The sequence below is a fragment of the Onychomys torridus genome, chromosome 8 (assembly GCF_903995425.1).
Source record: "Onychomys torridus chromosome 8, mOncTor1.1, whole genome shotgun sequence".
In the NCBI taxonomy this organism is placed as follows: Eukaryota; Metazoa; Chordata; class Mammalia; order Rodentia; family Cricetidae; genus Onychomys; species Onychomys torridus.
The window spans coordinates 109743891-109769020 of NC_050450.1; the positions used below are offsets into that span (position 1 = coordinate 109743891).

The 25130-nt window shown below is 38.8% G+C and overlaps 1 protein-coding gene across 1 annotated transcript in view; it reads left to right on the forward strand.

Moving 5' to 3' along the window:
- Window positions 1–25130, forward strand: part of LOC118588808 — a 43796-nt gene that overhangs the window by 15207 nt on the left and 3459 nt on the right. The window contains exons 2-5 of the mRNA XM_036195344.1: window positions 3953–4126; window positions 4245–4473; window positions 6414–6530; window positions 6618–6717. Of these exons, the coding sequence (XP_036051237.1) occupies window positions 3953–4126; window positions 4245–4473; window positions 6414–6530; window positions 6618–6717 (620 nt within the window). The remainder of the gene's footprint in view (window positions 1–3952; window positions 4127–4244; window positions 4474–6413; window positions 6531–6617; window positions 6718–25130) is intronic.

The following is a 25130-nucleotide window of genomic DNA, read 5'->3' on the forward strand; positions in this document are numbered from 1 at the left end:
AGCCTCTCAAGATGCAGGCAGCCATACAGAGTAAAAAGCCCAAGTCCGGCCACAAAATCTCACAAAGACCTGAGGCCAACCTGGGAAGCTCTGCCCCAAGAAACCCTATTTAAAGTCTGCCTCCCTGCTTAGTTCTTTTGCTGCTTCCTCCCAGGTAGAGGCTGCCACCCTCCAGTGTTTTTCACAATAAATCTATTGTGTAAGGTTTGTTGTGCTGTGTGACTTTGTGGTATTCCTTGGCTTCCAACTGCTGGGATACCTTTCCCCTCAGAGCTGTACCACTTACATTGGTGTCATGATTCAGACAGGCTCTCCCAGTGCCTGTGGTCCCCTTGGGGTCTGAGCTGCACTGGGACCCTATCCCTCATCTCTGATCCACCCAGACTCACTGTCAGGCTCACCAATCACTCTGCATGTCATCCACAAGAGGTAATTAAGTAAGTTTCCCCTCTGGTTGGTGTTTGAGTCCTAGGAAGTGACCATTGAGCATCAGGCACCCCTCTGGTACTCTTGGAGGCAGAAGTACCCCAGCCACAGTCTTTAAGGCTATAGCTGGCCTTCTTCATCTGACCCTATCCCCAACCCTTAAAGCTGTACACCTGAAGATTTTTAGGCTCAACCAGGCTATTGTGCCTCTTCCTGCCCTCTTTTCCTGCCATTCCTTCAGATCTGTCCATAAATCCACAGCTCCTCTAGGCCCTCATTGTAGGCAGAGTTTTCCCTTCCCAGCAGCTGCTTCCAAATTACCAAACAGAGACTTATATTGATTGTAAATGCACAGCCGATAGCTCAGACTTGTTACTAGCTAGCTCTTACACTTAAATTAACCCATACTTCTTATTAACATTCTGCCACGTGGCTCATGGCTTGTTACCTCATTTTCTATACATCCTGCTTCCTTGGCAGCTGGCCTTCATATCTCTCTTGACTCCACCCCTCTTCATTCCAGTATCCTGTTTGATTGCCCCACCTAACTTCATCCTGCCTTGCTATAGGCCAATCAGCTTATTAACCAATGAGAGTAATACATATACACAGTGTACAGAAGGATTATTCCATAGCACCTCATGGCTTTTGTGACCTTTTTCTGTGAATGAGACCCCTCCTAGAGCTTGGGTCTCATCCTCGCCATCTGGACTCCTCACCTTCTGGCCTCCACAAAAGCCCTGGTTGTAAGGATTATGTCCTTAATTACATCACCAGCCTGAGATGGCGTCCCAGCCTAAAAAGCGGGCGTATCTTCTCTGTGTCCTCTCTTTCCATACTCTCTCTTTCCATATTTTCCCCCCTCTGCATGTTCTCTCCCCCTCCTCTCCCAATAAAGCTCTAGAAAGGTAACCATGGCTTGTGGTTCTTCTGCCACTGCTAAGGAGATGGAACACACATGTCTACTCACCCAAATAGGGAACCCATGACAGACTCAAGTACAGATACCACTGAAGTCCAATTGGTGAACCACTTAGTTTTATTAGGGTTGCTTTCCAGAATAGAAATTATTAGCATCCTGGAAAAGTTCCACAAAAGACCACCATCCACATATGCAATCGGCAAGATTATTTATTATCTCAAGAAAGATTCACAAAGGCAAAATGGCATTGACCTCCAAGAAGAACTTGTAGGCTCCTTTTAAGCACAACCAAAGGAAGTTCCTAGAGCAGTCAGGTCATTTCAGATATGATTGGCTTAAGCAAGTGGCTATCATATTAGTACATTCTACTTGGGTAGGGCTAGCAAGGGCTGGTTAAGGTTACAGCTTTTCCATTTTGGGGCAGGCTTCAGGAATCTAATGGTTTTTAGCAAGGCAGAGGGAGTGGTCAAAGGGCAAGGCCTGCCAGAGCCGTGTTTGTCATGCTTGGGTCAGCTAGAGCCTCTTCACTGAGATAGAAGCAGCTCCAGCCTACTTAAAACACCATATGCTACAAAGTGCAGAAACTACATGTACCTCCTTATCTTTGACCTCTTATCTCCAGCTCCCTCCCTACACATTATTTCTGAGAGATCATTAGGTCTTTGAAAACAAATTCTCAGATTGCTTTGGTCAGACTTAAAGATAAGGTTGTATTTCTACTCATCTCATTTAATGCTTTATACTTTTCATTGGCTTTCCAGACAAGATGCAATTTCAGTAAAAAATACTGTATGTGACATCATGCTTTGCTGTGTAAGAAGTTACAGCTATTTTGCATTTGATCTTAGTTTTTAAAAGAAAACATTTTTTTTAATGTAAAAGAGGTGCTCATAGACATGCCCATATGTCTCAGTTTAGAGCACTTAAGGGTAATAATCTGAATGGGTTAGTCTAGGTTAGAGGGGTAGCATAGTGGTAGCCAAAGCACACTCAATTTTCAGAGCTCTTGAAGTTCTTGTCACCTGCTCACCTTCTCTATGTGGGGTAAGTTAGGGAGCTCTCACAGTGACCTGCAGAGGTTCTACCATAGCCCTGTTCTAGCTTAATGGTAGAATGGGAACACACTGTTTATACCGGCAAGAAAAGGTTTGGCGATGCCTAGAACAGGTTGTAGAAAGAGGTTGGGTGCCACTGCTTTTCCTAAGATCAAGCTGATAGATTGCTAAGGGTACTAGGTTCCTTTGCTGAACTACCAGGGACCCTGTAGATTCTTTCCTTCAAAGAAAAACAGGGAAGTGTTCCAATGCATAAGCATTACAGTCCTTAGCTGGAGAGTTGGCTCGGCAATTCAGAGCATTTGTTAATCTTGCAGAGACATGGTTTTGATGCCTAGCACCAACTTGGTGGCTCACAACTGTCTGTGATTCCAGCCTCAGGGGATCTGACACCCTCTTCTGACCTTCATGGACACTAGACAGGCATGTGGTAGACACATATACATGCAGGTATAACACTCAAATATATAAAATAATACATCTGAAACCAAATTTTCAAAAAGCACTGCAGTCCCCTGAAGCTTTGCTGAGATCATTTGTTATTTTTAAATACATTTTCTTTAGTTGTTTTGCATGTGTGTTGGGGGTGTGGGTGAGTGAGCCACTACCTGTATAATTGGAGGTCAGAAAATAACTTATAGGGGTAGGTTCTCTCCTTGACACCATGTGAGTCCCAGGGCTCAAAGCTGGGTTTTAAGGCTGGGCAGCAAATGTCTCTATCCGCTGTGACATCTCTTCCATCCCTTCTCCTGCTATTTTTAAGTGTGGAAACTCTTGAGGGCTGTTTGGTGCCAAGGCCAGTGGGTGACCTCAGTGTCACCCCTCAGAAATGGAGTGTGTGGAGGACCAAAATATGCCATCTTAAAATACACTTCTAGTTGTGGGATGACCATTCAGAGAAACTGCAGGCATAAGTCAGAAAAGCACTGTTTGGAAAAGAAATGCACATGGGTTATCTACATAAGTAATCAGTGTTTTCTCTGTGGACCCTCCTCTCTGTCTAGGTTCCCATCCTCCCGCCAGCGTGTTACTTATCTTTCATGCAGTCCAGAGATTGTCACCTGTCCTTTTCAGGGTGATTTCCTGAGACCTTTTGGCACTTCCTTCCCTATCAACCCCCAGGACACCTTGGGCCGGTGAATTTCTGTGTAGCATAGACACTCAGTCATCTGGCTTTGATTGAGCTTCGAGCCTCTGAATGCAGGCCACACTCTTGAGTGCTTGGGTCCATACAAACTATATACTGCTGGTTCACTCCAGACACAGCCCAGCCCAGCCCAGCCCAGCCCATCGAGCCTCCCACCAGGCGCGGTCCTTCTTCCTCTCCGGCTCAGTCAGACCAAACACAGTTCAGATGAAATGTCGCCTATTTGTTTTAAACATACTGCCATTTTCCTTATAAAGTTATATAGACCCAACCTGGGGTGGTCGGGTTTGCATTTTTAAGCCATCACCTACCCGCACAGGGTGGCGCCTCTCACAAAGTTTCTAACGTATTTTTATAACATTCATTTGACTGTGGACTTCAGTTTGCGATTATTTCCATCAGGTGGGGCAAGACAACTTTCTCAGGCCTAGAAGCCGCAAAGACCGGAGTGTACTATGAGAAAGGCGGAAAGCCAGGAGCGCTCACGAACTCCGGGACCCCAACCCTTTGCTCGGTCCTGCCCCACCTACACTCAGCGTGGACTGCGGCCAACTCCGGACCCAAGACCCGCCTTAGGTACTCAGGCTGAGGCAGGCAGCCCTTCCAGCGAGCTCACGAATCCAGGCCGCCTCGCTTTGCACTCTGCTCGGACCACCGCCTTCCCTTCCTGACTGACGTGTCTCTGAACCAATAGAACGTGCTATTTTCTGGCCCTTGCACAGCCCGAAACCCGCAAGTGGCTAGTTCCTAGCGATCCACGAGGCACTATGCCAATCGGAAGTGGCCCAGCCTCTGCACCGCCTCCGGGAGCTTGCTGTGCAAACCTTAGCTGCCTGAGCAGGACGCTCGTGCGGAAGGAGTGGTGGAGCCATGCCATGCAGCTCCCCAAGGACGCCACTGGGCACAGCCCGCTGGCCTTAGTGGTAGGTATGGATGGGTGAGACACGGCCCCGCCCCCTCGTCCCTTCTGTAGATTTTTCCTCCCTCCGGACCCAGTAATTATCCTTTTCTAGGCCTGCAGCCGCTAGGGTCTTTCCGGAACGCTGCCACGGGTTCAGGAACCTCTCCTTGGAGGGCTCCCACCCTTTCCTGTACATGTGTACAGATGGCGGTCCTGCCCAAGCTCCTACCGTACACTAACCTACACACCTACTTGCCCAGCACACTGTCGCCCCCTTCCCCACTCCCTTAGCCCCGCTCGCCTCGCCAGCATGCCACACCTATCCCACATAACCGAGCTGGTGAGTTAGATGTCAGGAGCCAGGACACATTGTAGGTATGGTTCACAGGCTCAGCGTCAAGTGGGTTGTATTTTTCATGCCAATCTTACTGAAATTAGGAATAGGTAAATCAAGGCCTAACGTTGTAAAAAAAAAAAAGTTCACATTATAACCCTTCTTTTTATTATTAAAGTCTTCTGTAGCTCTGGCTGTCCTGCAACATATGTAGCTGAGGATGACTTTGAAATAACCCTCTGGCCTCCACATCACACTTACTGATAAAAAATGAGTCACCCTTCTTCACTTTAAATATTGTAGGTCTAGAAAAAAGTAAAAATGTTCTTTTCTTTTACAAAGTAAGTCCAGAGGACTCAGTTATAACTCTGTCATGCACATGTAAGGCCCTGGGTTCAATCTCCAGAAGCTCAAATAATAAATAAAAAGTCTTTAGGCATTTGTTTTCAGAACAAACACAAACAGGATGAAATGCCACTTTTGGAACACCAGCTCCTCAAAGAGCATTTCATTTATAAAGAAACTTGGTAAATTTTGTCTTCTGTTCATTTGTAAGTTTTTTATAACTATGTTCAGATTCAGTAATTTAAAAATGTATATTACGTGTAGATGTTATCTATAGTTATCTATATAGATATTGTCTATATTGTATGAAGGCCATGTCTTTGGAGAATATGTAGCTATTGTCTGTGTTACTTATAGCTATACAACATGTGTATACATGTATGTATATGTTCACACCTACCTAACCTATTGGTTTTCCTTCTCAGAAACTTGTCCATTTTTATTTTTGCATATTAACTCAAGGGTGACACTGACTTTTAATTTCTATGGCTTTTCTTTATTGCTTACTATATTATATAAAATTAAGGCAGTTCCTATGACAATTGTTCTTTTGGTCATCAAGTTTTAGTGATTTTTATTTCATACTACTTTAGAAACTTTTGACTTTATGAGACTCCCTGAGTAAAAGTGCTGGTGCCTGAATTCAAGTATAGAACAAAGATTAAGGGCCTCTACATGCCCTCTTGGTCCGGCTTGGCTATTTGATTAGCTGTTCAGGAATATAAAGGGGGTCACTCTGTTGGAGTTTTTCTAAGGGTGGGTTTGCCGTCTAGCCCAGGGCTGGTTCTCATGAGCAGGGGAAAGATGTCTAATCAGAATGACGATGCTTTTGCCTAGTGATTAAAATCATGAATTTATCATTGAGCTGGAGGGACATTTTGACATTTTTCAGGTTTTTTTCCCCTTTCAGAAGCATATAGAGGGGAATGGGGATAGATAGATCGTTGGGTAAAGACACTTTCCACCAAGCTTGACAACCTGAATTTGTTCCCCAATGTCATGCGTACACATATGATAACAGATGAATAAATGAAATAACTTTTTAAAATCATCAAGAACTTGAGGGGAATCTAACACCTATTAAGTCTTATGGGCCAAATATATGTCAGGAGCTTAGAGAGGAGAAATAGGTATCTTTAGTTTGTTGGGCATGCCTTATCATGAGGCCTGGTTCTAGGCCTTCTGAAAGCCAGATCCTCGTCTTTTGGGGTAAACAATCCATGGGTGCTGAAGGGAGTGCAGTTCCCTATGGCTGTTTGTTAACCCATTTTTCTGAATTCTAGTCTATTATCCTCCCAGTGCACAATGCTGAACAGTGGTTGGATGAGTGCTTGGCATCTGTTTTACAGCAAGACTTTGAAGGCACCATGGAGCTCTCTGTTTTTAATGATGCCAGCAAGGTATTTATGGGCCAGTTGTTGGGTGACTTAATGCTTTACAAATCACATTAAAGAGAAGTTTCCTGATCTGCAGTGTCACATTTACAGGACAAGTCTAGGATCATCATTGAAAAATGGAAGGGGAAACTGGAAGATTCTGGCATCTCTGTAGTTATTGGAGGCCATGACTCTCCTTCTCCCAGAGGAGGTAACATACTAAATTATAAGTATGGTTTCTTATCAACCTATAAACTTAAATGGTTTCATATTGTTCCAGTCAGGAGAAAAGTATCCTGGTGAAGAAAAGTATTCTGATAATCTTCAGGTCTGGTGATTAGATTGCTGTCTACTGAGAACCAAGTGGACCTCAGTTTCTCTCTCTCTCTCTCTCTCTCTCTCTCTCTCTCTCTCTCTCTCTCACTCACACACACACACACACACACACACACACACACACACACACACAAAACAGGGTTTGACTGCATAATCCTGGCTGGCGTGGAATCTGTATAAACCAGGCTGACCTTGAACCCACAGAGATCTGCCTGTCTCTGCCTCCCATCCAGCCAGTTTCTCATTCTTTGGTAAGAATTTATTGCTGTCTCAATGTTTGTGTCCACTCCCAATTTGTATTTGGAGCTTAGTCCATGTGTAGGTTTTAGAAGATATGGCCTTTGAGAGGTGATGGGCTCATGGGGGTAGAGACTCATGAATGAGAATGGGATTAATGCTTTATAGGATAGGCCCCAAATAGCCCTTACACTTCTCCTGTGTGAGGACAAAGGGAAAATAACCTCAATGAACCAGGAATCTGCCTTTAGATACTAAATCTGTTAGTGCATTGATCTTGGATGTATGGCATTCTCTTAAGTGCATGAGTTACTCTGGTCCAAGGCAATCATTCATGTAGTTTATGACTACAGATTTGTCAATTCTGGACATTTAATATCAATGCAACCATAGTATATACTGTTATAACTGACTTAGTTCCTTAACCACAGTTTTATTAATATTCATCTATTATATCATTACTTCATTCCTTATTAGAGAATAATTCAGTTGTATCCATTTGATAGGCATTTAGATTTTTTCACTTGGAAATTCTTATCAGTGGTACCCATACAAATATTTGTGTACAAGCTTTTGTTTGAACATTGATTTTTCAATTATTTTGAGTATATGAACATTGTTTTTTTTTAATCTATTGGGCATATGCCTTATATAGTTATATATATATTAATCATCTTGAGGAACTGCCAAACTGTTAATCTCACTGATTATACTATTTTATACTTTCTAGTGGTTCCAGTTTACTCATACCCTGTCACTTGTTATTTTCTTATGTAACTATTATTATAACCATTCTAATGAGTGTGAAGTATCTCATTGTGGTTTTGTTTGTATTTCCAAATGGATAATGCTGTTGAGCCTTCCATGTACTTTCTGGCTATGTGTATCTTTGGAGAAGTATCTGTTCAACTCTTTGCTCACTGTTGACTTGAGTTGTCTTTTCATGCTGAGCTCTAGGAGCAGTGTACATATGTGGCATACCAAAGCATTATTAGATATATGTTTGTTGTGGGAATTCATTCTGCCAGTGACTTTGATGGTACAAACCCTAGGGTGTGGCTCTCTGTTTGTGGATGTGACCCCTTAAAAGCTGAGGGAGTCAAGTGGTATGCTCTCTTGGGTGGTGAAGTCGGGGTCAGGTGGTGTGAAGCAGCATGTGATCGGTGCCCAGCTTTCCAAGGACTCTGCAACTGGATTTACCATATCCCATATTCATGAGTGTATTTATCCATTTCATGGCTTAATAAATCCCTGATACCCATTAAACATACTCTCATGGATTTCGCATATACTAGAGGTGTAAGATGGTGGACTATCTCAGCTAGCCATCTTGGAACTGTCCTGAACAGTTTATACCCACAAAGCCATTGGCAAAAGGAATTCCCACAACATATATTGTTGTTTGATTTTGCTCTTTGACTCTTTTGGGGGGCCCGCCAGCTAGATCCCAAATAAATCACACACAGAGGCTTATTCTTAATTATCAATGCCAAGCCTTGGCTTGGCTTGTTTCTTGCCAGATTTTCTTAATTTTAAATTATCCCATCTACATTTTACCTCTAGGTTTTTCCTGTTCTCTTACTTCTGTAAATCTTACTCTTACTCTGTGGTTTGCTGTGTAGCTGGGTGACTGACCCCTGGAATCCTCCTGCTTCTCTGGCTGCTACTTCTTTGATCCCTTCTCCTTCTCTTTATTCTCCCTGCCTGCCAGCCCCGCCTATCCTTTCTCCTACCTTGCTATTGGCTGTTCAATTCTTTATTAGACCATCAGATGTTTTAGAAAGGTAAAGTAACACAGCTTCACAGAGTTAAACAAATGAAATACACCTTAAAACAATATTCTACCACAGATGTATAATTTACATACATTTTCTCACATTTTGGGGTTTTTTTTATTCTTTTGTGGTAGTTACTTTTAGTGCACAAAAGTTTACAGCTGATGAAATCCAGTTTAGTTTTTCTTTATGGTATGTCTTTTGGTGTCAGTATCTAAAACAACCATTGCTAGATCAAGGGAGTAAAGAAATTACTCCTTTGTTTATTTTAGAGATTTTTGTTCTTTTAGTCTTATATTTACTCTTTAATCAATTTTGAGTTAATTTTTATAAATGTCAGGAAGTAGGAAACTAAACATCTTTTTTGAAAAATCTGTAGATGTTTTCTCATTTCAACAGCATTCAGCATTTCTTTCTCTCTCTCTCTCTCTCTCTCTCTCTCTCTCTCTCTCTCTCTCTCTCTCTCTCTCATGACAGGGTTTCTCTGTGTAGCCATGGCTGTCCTGGAACTCACTCTATAGACTAGACTAGTTGTAAACTCAGAGATCTGCCTGCCTTTGCCTCCCAGGTGCTGAGATAGAAGCCGTGGGCCACCATGGCTGGCATCAACAGCTTTCTTAAGAGACTTTTTTCTCCAGAGACTTGTCCTGACAGTCTTGTCAAGAATCAACTAATCACATATGCACAAGTTCACTTTTGCTTCATTGGTCTCTGTGGCTGTCCTTATGCCAGTACCATGTTTTTGGCTATTATAGCTTTTTGTTATGTTTTCTGTCCATCTGTGTTGCATATACAGGCCAATACTTAGCCATTGATATACAGTCTCAGCCAAATAAATTGTTTCCTTAATTTCCTACTGCTTATTTTTCTTACTGTTGAGACTGTAGATCTTACAGCTTTGTTTAACTTATTTATTAGCACTAATGTTTTTTTTTTTCTTTTTAAAGATAGTGTTATGTATTAACAGAGCCAGAGATAGTCTTCCTTCTGATTTGAACTTTGTATATGCATGCATGTGTTCCTCTGTGTGTGTGTGTACATGTATGTGTGCACACACACACACCTATGCCTTGTAGCTCAGGCTAGTGGCCTAGAACTCACTATGTTGCCTAGAGTGGCCTTAAACTCATGATCTTCCTGCTAAGTATCCTGGGTATTGTGTTTATAGGCATGCACCACCATGCCTAGTTCCTGATTTCGACCTTTTCTTTTTCTTGTTTAAAATTGTGCTGGTTAAAATTTCTAATAAAGTGCTGAAGTAGTGGACATCCTTATCTTTACCCCGACTTTCTGGGGAAAAGCTTGCAATCTTCCACGGCTGAGTATGATACTAGCTATGGGGTTTACTGGTGCCCTTTATCAAACTAAGGAAGTCCTTTTGTATTGCTAGTTTATCAAGTATTCTATGGAATGGATTTTGTCAAGTGATTTTTGCTTTGTTTTGTTTTTTGGCATCAATTTGAGAAACTTTTTTTCCTTCACTATGTTAGATTATGTATTATACTGATATTCATTGTTGAACCATTTTTGCAATATTTGGGCAAGTCCCACTTAGCCATGCTGTATAATCTTTCTAGTAGACTGCTGGATTCAGTTTGTTGGTATCTTGTTAAGAGTGTGTGTGTGTGTGTGTGTGTGTGTGTGTATGCATGTGTATATATGAGTGGAGGCTAGATGTCCAGTGTCATTTTCCACCTTATTTTTTGACACAAGGTCTCTCACTAAACCTGGTGTTCACTGATTAGGCAAGAGTGGTTGGCTAACACTCTGCTTGTCTCTGCTTTCCCAGTGTTAAGATTATAGGCATATAACACCGTGCTTGGCTTTTTATGTGGGTACTGAAGATACAAACAGTTCCTCATGTGTGTATGGCACTTTACTGAGCCATTTCCCATCTCTTGTTAAAGATTTTTTTTAATTAATTAATTTTGTTTAGACAAGTTTTCGCTATGTAGGTCTGGCTGGCCCGGAACTTGCTGTGTAGATCAGGTTGGCCTAGAACTTACAGAGGTCCACATGCCTCTGCCTCCCAACTTCTAGGTTTTTATTAAGGATTTTTGAATGTGTGTTCAAAAGGGATGTTGCTGTATGGTCTCCAGTTCTTATACTAATTTTTGGTTGCTTTGACGCTGGGAATTCTGACCTGTAGGACAGCTTAGGAAATGGGAAAGTATGGGACTAGTGTTAATTCTCCTATTGGATAGAATTCATTGGTGAAGCCATTAATTAGGTCCTGGGCTTGTTTCTTTGCTTTATTCTTGAGTCAAATCTCTTGTTCTTGAGTCACTTTTGAGTTTATATGTCCAGGAGTTTCTTTGCTTCACTCAAGTTACTAGCATGCAGCATCCATAGTGTCCTCTCCTGGCCCTCTGAGCCCTCATCAAAGCTGACAGTTTTAGCAGGAATCTTAAATGGTCTTATTAATAAAATCAAACCTGAAGCCAGTTATTGGAGTGAATGCTGGAAGATCAGAGAAGCAGAACAAGCCACAGCTACCTCACCTCTCCAGTTCCTCAGCTGATCCTGTTTCCTCAGACTGGAAGCCTCTGAATCCTTATCTAAATGAATCTCAGCTAAATTGCTTCTCAAAAGCCTGAATGCTTAACCAGCTAAAACTTTCTAGTTTCTAGTCTTCATGCCTTATATACCTTTCTGCTTTCTGCCATCATTCCCTGGGATTAAAGGCGTGAGTCACCACGCTTGGCTGTATCCTTGAACACACAGAGATCCACGTAGATTTCTGCCTCTGGAATGCTAGGATTAAAGGCGTGTGCTACTACTGCCTATCCTCTATGTTTAATATTGTGGCTGTTCTGTTCTCTGACCCCAGATAAGTTTATTAGCGTGCACAATATTTCAGGGAACACAAACTTACTCCTCATTTCAGTGACTTGAGTCTTCCTTTTTCTCCATCTACTATTTTGGTTACTTTGTTAATTTCTTTAAAAAAAAAACCCAGCATATTTTTAATAATTTTATTTTTATTTTATGTGCATTGATGTTTTGCCTGCATGTATGTCTATGTAAGGGTGTCAGATCTTGGAGTTACAGGCAGTTGTTATACACAGCTGCCATGTGGATGCTGGGAATTGAACCTGGGTCCTCTGGAAGAGAAGTCAGTGCTCTTAACCATCTCTCCAGCCTCACGTCCGACCCCAACAGCATTTCTTTAGTTGCTTTATTTACTCTATGGCTCTCTGACTATAATTGTTGTCTTTTTGATTGATGGATACTTTTATCAGTATATAATGTTAGGTTTTGTTTATTTGTTTTCTTGCTTCTTAAATAAAATAATTTAGGAGTAAAATCAGTTTTGTCTGGTATTTGTATAAGCCACCCAGCTTTCTTTGTGATTAGTGCAGGGGATATTTTTTTACATGATGTCTTTCAGCTTATGTGTGCCTTTGGATCTCTTACAACATTTACAGTAGTCATTTTTTAATGTACTATTTTGTTTTGAGATAGGATCTTACTGTGTAACTCAGGCTTGGGATTCTCTTGCCTCAATTTCCCCAAAAGCTGAGATTATAGATGTAAGCAGGCTTAGATGAATCATTTTTAAAAATTGTTCTGCCACTATTCATCTTTTAATTGGTGAGTTTTACCCATTTAAATATAAATATTCTTCACCCACAAGGAAGAATTTTGCTGTTTCACTGCTGCTGTCTAAAGTCTCGTGTTCATTCCTCAACCTGTAATTCTGCCATTCTACAGGAGTTCGCTTGATTACTGTTCTGTTTGATTCCCTTCTTATTTCCTTTCTGTGTGTCTGTACTTGGTTACTGCAGGGGTTAAATAGTCATCTTCAGTTTATCACTAATCTAGGTTGAATTAATATGATTTTAGCCTCAGTTCCTCACAGCTCTGAGCTCCTTACTTGATGTTACAAAAATTACATCTTTGTTGTGTGTCCATAGAAGTACATTTATAAATTGTGCCTAATGACATAGATTTTATTGTCTTCCATATCATCTCTTAAGTTATAGTGCAAAAATAGGTCAAAATAAGACAGTGCCATCTTTTATATTTGCCTATGACACAGCCATATCAGTACTGTTCATATCCTTTGGCTTCAGCTTTCTGTTTAGCCCCAGGATTCCCCTCTGTCCCTGTGGGCAATCCATGATCTTCCTCAGTTTTTGTTTGTTTGGGGATTTCTTGATTCCTGCATTTTTGAAGGATAATTTTGTAACAACTGTAATTTCTTATTTTAAATTTATTTTATTATTTTTTGTGTATGGGTGTTGTGCCTGAATGTATGTTTGGGCATCATGCATTACGATCAATCCATGTGAGTCTATTAAATGGGCAACAGAATTTATTGAGATATAAATTGAGGAAATACACTTATGAATACAGAACACAGTAGACAGCAGAAGTTGTCCACTGATCTGACCGGGAGCAAATCCACCTAGTAGGCAAGAGCAGAGAAAAGGGCCATGTGACCCTTCTCCAGCTCTTTATAAGAGGTCACATACAAGTTGGGCAGTGGTGGCGCATACCTTTAATCCTAGCACTTGCCAGGTGGATCTCTGTGAGTTTGAGGCCAGCCTGGGTTACAGAGTGAGTTCCGGGATAGGCACCAAAACTACACAGAGAAACCCTGTCTCAAAAAAACAAAAAAGAAAAAAAGAGAGAGATCATGTACAATGGCAAGAAGCACCAGCCTCCTTTGGGCTGTAAAGCCCAAGGTCATGGGGGGAGCAAATACCACTACATTTCTCCTTTTTGTCTAAATAAGAAGGTTCTAATCTTAATGCAAACTATATACATTAAGAATGATTATAAAGTATTGTCCAAGAAAAACAAAGGATAGTAACATAAACAAAAATGGAACCACAACCAAGTAGAATAATATCAAATAGGAAAGACATGCTAAATGTCAAGAAATGTCCAGAATATAGGTAAATGGCAAATTACCAAGATTATTCCAATATCTATCCATCCTATCTTGAAGATTCTAACTCTGACTCTAGTACTAATACGTTCTAGCTAAGATACAGGAAGATTGTAACTGTAACTACCTAGTCTTCAACTGCATCAAAGACCCGAGAAGGAACATAATAATACCTGAGAAAATGGAAAATACAAGCAAGTAATTTCTAAAATTTTTGAGAGAATAGACAGACAGCTGGCAGCCTGGAGAGTCACCTAAAGTTTCTCAACATCCTTGGGGCATCCAATTTGGCTATAGACCTAGATTATCTGACAGATCATTTTCAGAAGCAGGAATTATGAAAGACCATCTTACCCTGTCTTGGCAAAGTTCAGTAGTCGCTTTACCTTGTGTACCACTCATCCAGAAAGGATAGCATTCATACTGTCAGCAGTCAAGGCAAGGACAGTCCTTTGCCCAGTAGGCCATTTTGTGCCAAGAAGAAGACAAATGTCCAAATAGAAATGTCTTATACGTCCAACATTCTCTCGGGATCAGATTGGTTGTAGATGTAACCGTCTTGTTAAATAAGAAACACAGAGCCAATTGCAGAGTTAAAAGCCAAGAGGTTAGCTGAGAGCTGAAAACCTTACCCTTCACTGCTGCTCTGTCTTTCCTCTCCACAAGACACCTACTTCCTGTGTTTTTCTCTTTTTTTTATAGACTTTCTGTTCTGCCTTCTCATTGATTGTAAACCCAACCACATGACCTCCTAGTCACTGCCTGTCTGTACAGACCTCCAGGTCTTCTATGGTTGGTATTGAGATTAAAGGTGTGTGTCTCCATGCTGGTTGTATCCTTGAACACACAGATATCCACCTAGTTCTGCCTACCAAGTGCTGGGATTAAAGGTGTGCACCACCACCACCCAGCTTCTGCTATGGCTTGCTCTGACCCCAAGGCAACTTTATTAATATACAAATAAAATCACATTTCAGTACAAATAAAATATCACTATATTTCCCCTTTTCTATTTTAATAAAAAGGAAAAAAGGAAAAAAGTTATAACTAATATAAGAAAAACTATATACAAAAGTACAATAACTATATACCATATATACAAGCAATAAATACCTTAAAAAATGTCTCATCCATTCATATTTGACAAATTCAGAGAAAATAATTCCATTATTATATTCTATTTTGGTAAGTCCAAAATGTACCTGATTTTCACTTTCTATGCTAACTTATATTACTAACAGAACTGTCTAATAACATCTTTCAAATTAATAAACTTAACAACTCTTAGTGAGTTTCTTTTCTGAAATTCTTAACAAGGAAAACTATAACTAACTGATCATCAACTCCCTCAGAGACCCAAGAAGGAAATAATACTACCTAGTAAAAAATAAAAACAGGAAGTGCATGAAAGCACCTTCCAAAAAAAAAAAAAATGTGAGTTGACAGAAACAGCCAGCTGCCTGGACAGTCACCTGAGGTTTCTCCACAGTGTTGGGGCATCATCTTCAGCATATAGGCTTAGCGTATCAGACAGACTTATTTGTGAACTAGGATGTACACAAGGTCAACAGTTTGACCTCACATTTGGTGAGAGTAGTCCACGTACCAGAAACACCTTAATTCCATTAGTGTCATATCATGAGTCAGGTTTTTAAATTCTGGAAATTGTTGATTTTTTTTTTAAATTCAGCTGTCCATTGGCTATGTATAAGTGGCACCTTAATTCCATTAGTGTCATATCATGAGTCAGGTTTTTAAATTCTGGAAATTGTTGATTTTTTTTTAAATTCAGCTGTCCATTGGCTATGTATAAGTGGCTTCATCTTGGCATCCCATTCTTCTCCACATCTCTCTACTAAATGCCAGTCTACTATTGAGAGGGGTGAGCTTAGTTATTCTTCAAGAATAACTGTTTCAGGTGCTGTTCCATTGCACATCGGAAGCCATCAGCCCATTGCCTGTTCAGCTGCTTTTGAAGAAAAGGTCATGGTACCTTTTCCAGATTGCAAAAGCCACTCACTTCAAGGATGGTGCCATATTGTCCTGGCTTCAGAAGATGCCTTTTGTTAAAGCCACAACTACACTTGTAGTTTTTGGCAAGAATTGGTAGTTCTTTGTTTCATGTCCTGTCTGTCCTGTTTGTCAGCAGTTGATCCGAGGATACTTTGTTGTCCAGTGGCTAACTTTTGCCACAATGAAAGTTAACTCCATATGCAGTTTCTTCAATGCCCATAATTTCTCTAAAGTAGGTTGGTACTGCCAGGAGCTGACATGTCTCATAACAAAAAAGAAAAAATTTCTAAGTTATTAAAACATTTTAAATGCCATATTCTGTAGATCTCTGAAGGGTTTGAAGATGACCTGTCTCTCTAAAATATATCTGTTCGATCTTGAAAACACACCTAATATGACTACAAGTTCGATTGTAATGTCTAACTACTAATTTCTATATATCCTAATAGTTGGTAATAATAACATTCAAGGATCAGCAAATTGCATTACATTGTTAAATGAATGGTATAAGTACAATATCCTCGAGCAAGATTAGAAATATGTGTATGGCATATACTAACAATCTCAATATATACATATACATATATACATATACATACATATATATATATATATATATATATATACACACACACACACACACACACATATATATATATATATATATAATTTGTATACAATATAAAATAATCCAACAATCCAATCCAATCCAATGTAAAGTATTTAAAACTAGTAATTGTCTTCTTCTTTTTCTCTCTCCCTCTTTTTTAAACAAGCACCTTAAATCTAATCTCCTTTGCCTAGCCCTTTCCCTAACCCTTAACAACAACTTGTAACCAACCCTCCTAAATAATGAAAGCTATCCCAGACCCAAAACCCACTAAAAGACCAAAAAACCACCCGCCCCACACCACCTCTTTGGGAATGTGGGCACCATATTCTTAAAATTGCTTCCTGCTGGGTATGGGCGAAGGTATCCTTATTCTGAAAAGAAATATTTGGGGTTAATTGTCAGGGTAGCTATATCCTTTGTTGTTCAGGTTGAGCATAATGCCAAAGTTTAGGGTTTATCTCAAGTCCTTATTCAAGTAGTCTTTGAAACTGGATCATCTCAGCTAGCCCTCTCAGAATTGCTCTAAGCACTTTGTAGTCCAAAGCTGATCTGTAGATGATGTTGTCAGCTTAGTGATATTACTATTTTCCATGTGGAATTGTCATTGTGGGGCCCCATCTTCTTCCTGGAGATTTCAGTTGATGTTAGGCCTGGCTGTGATTTCCTGCAGAAAACTGATAAGAGACTCAAACACAAAGACATGTATAGGCAGCTAATCAAAGCCTTTTCTCTAGAATTAATTAGTACTCTGTCTTATAAATTTTGATATAAAATTCATACTTTAAGAAAAGTTTAAAGAATCAGAATAGAATCAAAGAATTGAGGTTAGTAATAGAATAGTGCCTTAATTAATTTAGTTTTTCTCCTGTCCCATGTCAGAAGATGGCTCTTTCTTCTGGTATGATATAGGGAGTTTGCATTTCCCTTTTAACAACATGCTTGAGTTTAAAGAAGGAGAGAGCCATTCTCCAACTCCAAAGTCAGCTTTAAATTTTAATTGAACTGGGACTACAAGAAGACCAATAGTGTTAATTTTTTTTAGAGAAGAGCAGAAACAAACATTTAGGAAGATTTATGAAATTTTGTAGATGATACACCAATAGGTCATTTTATTCTGTTTCCTGGGATAGATGATTTGTCCCTTTTCTTCAGTTGTCTCATTTGTCCAGTGTTCTTCAGATTCCTTAGCCTTCATTCTCCTAAAAGACAAAAACAAAAACCCTTCCCCAAGACTAATTTTGGGGAGGTTCACTGTCAGCAAGTTACATCTGATTAAATGAAAAGGCATGTATTAATGGTATAAGTTAGTTTAAATGGATGGTCATGTTGGTTGATGAACTATCACCTCCTCTAATTAAGAGGTCTCTCTTGTTCAAATCAAACCTTTATCAATTTTGATGATACCCACCCGCTTATCTTCTCCTGCAGAAACGAAAGCAAAACCTCCTCCCCAACGTAACACATATCCTGGTTTCCATTATGAGGTCGGCACATCCTTGAAGTATATAGGCTGATTTAATTCTGTAGTTTTTTTTTTCTATTATCCAATGTCTCTCTGCAGCTATTGTTCCTTTCTCATTAGCACTGAGAAAATTCAAAGTTAATAGAACATTGTGCAGTCTATTTCTGGGGATTTTTGTTACCCCTTTCTGTTTATTTATCATGTCCTTTAGAGTTCTGTTGGATCTTTCTATAATTGCTTGGCCTGTAGGATTATGTGGTATACCTGTAATATGCTTTATATTGTAATAAGCAAGAAACTGTTTCAGTTTAACAGAGACATATGCTGGAGCATTGTCAGTTTTAATTTGTGCAGGTATACCCATGATGGCCATAACTTCTAGCAAATGAGTGATTACAGAATCACCTTTTTCAGAACTCAAAGCAGTTGCCCATTGAAATCCTGAATAAGTATCAATGGTATGGTGTACATATTTCAATTTTCCAAATTCTGCAAAGTGAAACACATCCATCTGCCAGATTTCATTCCTCTGAGTACCCTTTGGGTTACTTCCTGCTGATAATGGTGTCTGATTATAGAAGGAACAAGTAGGACATTTCTTTACAATTTCCTTGGCTTGTTGCCAGGTTATAGAAAAATCCTTTTTTAAACCTTTACTATTGACATGATGGGTTTTTTTTTATGAAATTCTGAGGCCTCCAGCACATTTCCTATCAATAGTTTATCAATCTCATCATGACCTTGTGCTAGAGGGCCTGGCAGACCAGTGTGGGATGGGATGTGAGTTATATATAAAGGATGACTCCTTTCCCTGATTGTATCTTGTAATTGAATAAATAGTGAAGTTAATTCTGAAGCATCAGGGATAAATTCTGCAGTCTCAATATGTAATACCACTCTTTCAGCATACTGAGAGTCAGTAACTATGTTGAAAGGTTCTGAAAAATCCATTAATACCAACAAAATAGCATATGATTCTGATTTTTGAACTGAATTATAAGGACTTTGAACCACTTTACTTAAATTTTCTGATTTGTAACCTGCCTTTCCTTGTTTGTTGGCATCTGTATAAAATGCACGAACTCCAGATATGGGTTTTTCATGTATAGTTTGAGGCAAGATTCAAATCAGCTCTCTTTATAAGATCAATTCTGTTGCTTTTGGGATATTTGCTGTTAATTTCTCCCAAAAAATTACTGCAAGCTCTGCCAAGGTTCACTTTCTGTCCATAATTTTTCAATGTCCTCTTTAGTTAAAGATACAACAATTTCTGCTGGGTCTATTCCTGCTAATTGACAAAGTCTCAATTTTCCTTTCAAAATTAAGTCAGAGATTTTTTCCACATAAGTTTTTAATTTTTTATTTGGTTTATTTGGTAAAATTATCCATATAAATATAATATCTTCTCTTTGCATTAATATTCCTGTAGGAGAATGCCTAGAAGGTAAAATAACCAACATGCAATCCAGCTTTGGATGGATACGATCCACGTGTCCTTCATGGACTTTCTTTTCTACCAAGGCCAATTCTTTCTCAGCTTAAGGGGATGATTCTCTTGGACTATTTAAGTCCTTGTCACCTTCTAAGGTTTTGAACAAATTATTCAGTTCATCATTTTTTACCCCAACAATAATTTGTAGATGAGAAATGTCTCCAAATAATCTTTGAAAGTCAGTAAGAGTCTGTAGTCGATCTCTCCTAATTTGCACCTTTTGAAGTCTAATTTTTTTATAGCTCTATTTTATATCCTAAAAAAATAATAGAATCTCCTCTTTGTATCTTTTCAGGAGCAATTTGTAATCCCCAGCAAGGCAATATTTTATTTACTTCTTCAAACATTTTTTTTAAAGTATCTGCATTTGAGTCAACTAGTAAAATATCATCCATATAGTGATAAATTATAGATTTAGGAAATTTTTTACATATCACTTCCAATGGCTGTTGTACAAAATACTGGCACAGGGTTGGTCTTTTCAACATTCCCAGTGGGAAGACTCTCCATTGAAATATTTTAACTGGTTGAAAATTATTGTAAGTAGGCACCGTGAAAGCAAATCTTTCTCTGTCTTTTTCTTGTAGGGATATTGAAAAGAAGCAGTCTTTTAAATCGATAACTATGAGAGGCCATCCTTTAGGTAACAGAGTAGGCAAAGATTGTAGAGAGCCCATTGGCTGAATTGCTTTGTTAATTGCTCTAAGGTCTGTTACCATTCTCCATTTACCAGATTTCTTTTTAATAACAAATACAGGAGTATTCCAAGGGCTGGTAGATTCTTCAATATGGTGAGCATTTAACTGTTCTTCTACCAGCTCTTCTAAAGCTTGAAGTTTCTCTGTTATTAAAGGCCACTGATGAACCCATACACGCTTGTCTGTTAACCATTTTAAAGGTAGAGCTGTTGGTGTCTTTGGAAGATCATCAGTTTTTGTGTCCTGTTCTTGTATAATATGGATGGCTGGTGACCACTCGTTAGAATAATACCTTCTAATATTTCTCTCAGATACATGTCCTAGTTTATGATTTATTTCTGAGGTTGGAGGGAGTATTCCATTGTTGTAACAGGTCTCGACCCCACAGGTTCATAGCTATGTTAGCCACATGTGGTTTTAATTTGCCTCTCTGTCCTTCTGGACCTATACATTTGAGCCATCTTGCACTCTGTTTCACTTGAGATAATGTTCCAATTCCTAACAGTTGAACGTTTACCTCCTGAAGAGGCCAAGTTGGATGCCAGAATTCTGGTGCAATCATGGTCACGTCAGCACCTGTGTCTACCAGACCAGACAACAAAACACCTTTTTTTTGTTGTTGTTAATTTTGGTCTTTGTTCATTTATAGAATTTTGCCAAAAATTTTTCTTTATGGTTTCTCCTAAATTTTATGTTTTCTCTGTCTCAGTTGTTCCATTACTCCGAGTAGCCTGGTTTATTCCAATAGGCATTTGGTTATTTAATTGCTCTGAATAGGGGTCTCCTCTAGGATTGCAGGAAAGGTCTGAACTGGATTCACTGTAGGGGCCTGCCCGAGGCCCCTTTGGGAGGTTCCCAAAGACTGTGGCAAAGTATGACCTTGTCTGTCCCTTGGTGATCTACATTCCTTGGTCCAGTGTTTTCCCTTACCACACCTTCTACATACTCCAGAAGGAAAGTGCATTCTGTTGCCATTGTTCCTTGAAGAAACATTGTTTCTAGAAGTGCCCTGTTTACAGTCCCTTTTCAAATGTCCTTGCTTTCCACATCCAAAACATCTGACATTCCTCAAACATCTTGAAATTGCTTCTCCTACCCATATATCATCATGATCATGAGCCTCAACATTAACCGTTGGACTATAACATTAACAATCTTCCAAGGTTGCAGATCTTTCCTTTAACAGCCTGATTATTCTCTTGCATGCTGCATTTGTGTTCTCAAAAGCCAAAGATTCAATTATTATCTGGCTAGCTTCTGAATTCGGGACCATTCTATTTAATGCTGAAGTCAGTCTTTGTAAGAAATCTGTGAAAGATTCTTTTGGGCCCTGTATAACCTTTGTAAATGACTCAGTTTTCTTTCCTGGTTCCTCAACTCTGTCCCATGCATTCAAGGCTGCCATTTCACATAGAATTAGAATTTTGCTATCATATAAACATTGTGTTTGTGCTGCAGCATATTGGCCTTCTCCAACAAGCTGATCCTGGTAATGCCAGGAGCTGACATGTCTCATAACAAAAAAGAAAAAATTTCTAAGTTATTAAAACATTTTAAATGCCATATTCTTAGATCTCTGAAGGGTTTGAAGATGACCTGTCTCTCTAAAAATATATCTGTTCGATCTTGAAAAACACACCTAATATGACTACAAGTTCGATTGTAATGTCTAACTACTAATATTTCTATATATCCTAATAGTTGGTAATAATAACATTCAAGGATCAGCAAATTGCATTACATTGTTAAATGAATGGTATAAGTACAATATCCTCGAGCAAGATTAGAAATATTGTTATGGCATATACTAACAATCTATCTATCTATCATATCATATACTATCATATACTATATACATATCTTATATATATAATTATAACACACACACACACACACACACACACACATATATATATATATATATAATTTGTATACAATATAAAATAATCCAACAATCCAATCCAATCCAATGAGTATTTAAAACTAGTAATTGTCTTCTTCTTTTTCTCTCTCCCTCTTTTTTAAACAAGCACCTTAAATCTAATCTCCTTTGCCTAGCCCTTTCCCTAACCCTTAACAACAACTTGTAACCAACCCTCCTAAATAATGAAAGCTATCCCAGACCCAAAACCCACTAAAAGACCAAAAAACCACCGCCCCACACCACCTCTTTGGGAATGTGGGCACCATATTCTTAAAATTGCTTCCTGCTGGGTATGGTGAAGGTATCCTTATTCTGAAAAGAAAATTTGGGGTTAATTGTCAGGGTAGCTATATCTTTGTTGTTCAGGTTGAGCATAATGCCAAAGTTTAGGTTTTATCTCAAGTCCTTATTCCAGTAGTCTTTGAAACTGGATCATCTCAGCTAGCCTCTCAAATTGCTCTGAGCACTTTGTAGTCCAAAGCTGATCTGTAGATGATGTTGTCAGCTTAGTGATTTACTATTTTCCACGTGGAATTGTCATTGTGGGGCCCCATCTTCTTCCTGGAGATTTCAGTTGATGTTAGGCCTGGCTGTGATTTCCTGCAGAAAACTGATAAGAGACTCAACACAAAGACATGTATAGGCAGCTAATCGAAGCCTTTTCTCTAGAATTAATTAGTACTCTGTCTTATAATTTTGATATAAAATTCATACTTTAAGAAAAGTTTAAAGAATCAGAATAGAATCAAAGAATTGAGGTTAGTAATAGAATAGTGCCTTAATTAATTTAGTTTTTCTCCGTTCCCATGTCAGAAGATGGCTCTTTCTTCTGGTATGATATAGGGAGTTTGCATTTCCCTTTAACAACATGCTTGAGTTTAAAGAAGGAGAGAGCCATTCTCCAACTCCAAGTCAGCTTTAAATTTTAATTGAACTGGGACTACAAGAAGACCAATAGTGTTAATTTTTTAGAGAAGAGCAGAAACAAACATTAGGAAGATTTATGAAATTTTGTAGATGATACACCAATAGGTCATTTTACTCTGTTTCCTGGGATAGATGATTGTCCTTTCTTCAGTTGTCTCATTTGTCCAGTGTTCTTCAGATTCCTTAGCCTTCATTCTCCTAAAAGACAAAAACAAAAACCCTTCCCCAAGACAATTTTGGGGAGGTTCACTGTCGGCAAGTTACATCTGATTAAATGAAAAGGCATGTATTAATGGTATAAGTTAGTTTAAATGGATGGTCATGTTGGTTGATGAATCTATCACCTCCTCTAATTAAGAGGTCTCTCTTGTTCAAATCAAACCTTTATCAATTTGATGATACCCACCCGCTTATCTTCTCCTCGCAGAAACAAAAGCAAAACCTCCTCCCCAACGTAACACATATCCTGGTTTCCATTATGAGGTCGGCACATCCTTGAAGTATATAGGCTGATTTAATTCTGTAGTTTTTTTTTTCTATTATCCAATGTCTCTCTGCAGCTATTGTTCCTTTCTCATTAGCATGAGAAAATTCAAAGTTAATAGAACATTGTGCAATCTATTTCTGGGGATTTTTTGTACCCCTTTCTGTTTATTTATCATGCCTTTAGAGTTCTGTTGGCTCTTTTATAATGCTTGGCCTGTAGGATTATGTGGTATACCTGTAATATGCTTTATATTGTAATAAGCAAGAAACTGTTTCAGTTTAACAAGAGACATATGCTGGAGCATTGTCATTTTTAATTTGTGCAGGTATACCCATGATGGCCATAACTTCTAGCAAATGAGTGATTACAGAATCACCTTTTTCAGAACTCAAAGCAGTTGCCCATTGAAATCCTGAATAAGTATCAATGGTATGGTGTACATATTTCAATTTCCAAATTCTGCAAAGTGAAACACTCATCTGCCAGATTTCATTCCTCTGAGTCCCTTTGGGTTACTTCCTGCTGATAAAGTGTGCTGATTTAGAAGGAACAAGTAGGACATTTCTTTACAATTTCCTTGGCTTGTTGCCAGGTTATAGAAAAATCCTTTTTTAAACCTTTACTATTGACATGATGTTTTTTTTTTATGAAATTCTGAGGCCTCCAGCACATTTCCTATCAATAGTTTATCAATCTCATCATGACCTGTGCTAGAGGGCCTGGCAGACCAGTGTGGGATGGGATGTGAGTTATATATAAAGGATGACTCCTTTCCCTGATTGTATCTTGTAATTGAATAAATAGTGAAGTTAATTCTGAAGCATCAGGGATAAATTCTGCAGTCTCAATATGTAATACCACTCTTTCAGCATACTGAGAGTCAGTAACTATGTTGAAAGGTTCTGAAAAATCCATTAATACCAACAAAATAGCATATGATTCTGATTTTTGAACTGAATTATAAGGACTTTGAACCACTTACTTAAATTTTCTGATTTGTAACCTGCCTTTCCTTGTTTGTTGGCATCTGTATAAAATGCACGAACTCCAGATATGGGTTTTTCATGTATAGTTTGAGGCAAGATCAAATCAGCTCTCTTTATAAGATCAATTCTGTTGCTTTTGGGACATTTGCTGTTAATTTCTCCCAAAAAATTACTGCAAGCTCTGCCAAGGTTCACTTTCTGTCCATAATTTTCAATGTCCTCTTTAGTTAAAGTACAACAATTTCTGCTGGTCTATTCCTGCTAATTGACAAAGTCTCAATTTTCCTTTCAAAATTAAGTCAGAGATTTTTTCCACATAAGTTTTTAATTTTTTATTTGGTTTATTTGGTAAAATATCCATAAATATAATTATCTTCTCTTTGCATTAATATTCCTGTAGGAGAATGTAGAAGGTAAAATAACCAACATGCAATCCAGCTTTGGATGGATACGATCCACGTGTCCTTCATGGACTTTCTTTTCTACCAAGGCCAATTCTTTCTCAGCTTAAGGGGATGATTCTCTTGGACTATTTAAGTCCTTGTCACCTTCTAAGGTTTTGAACAAATTATTCAGTTCATCATTTTTTACCCCAACAATAATTTGTAGATGAGAAATGTCTCCAAATAATCTTTGAAAGTCAGTAAGAGTCTGTAGTTGATCTCTCCTAATTTGCATCTTTTGAGGTCTAATTTTTTTATAGCTCTATTTTATATCCTAAAAAAATAATAGAATCTCCTCTTTGTATCTTTTCAGGAGCAATTTGTAAGTACCCCA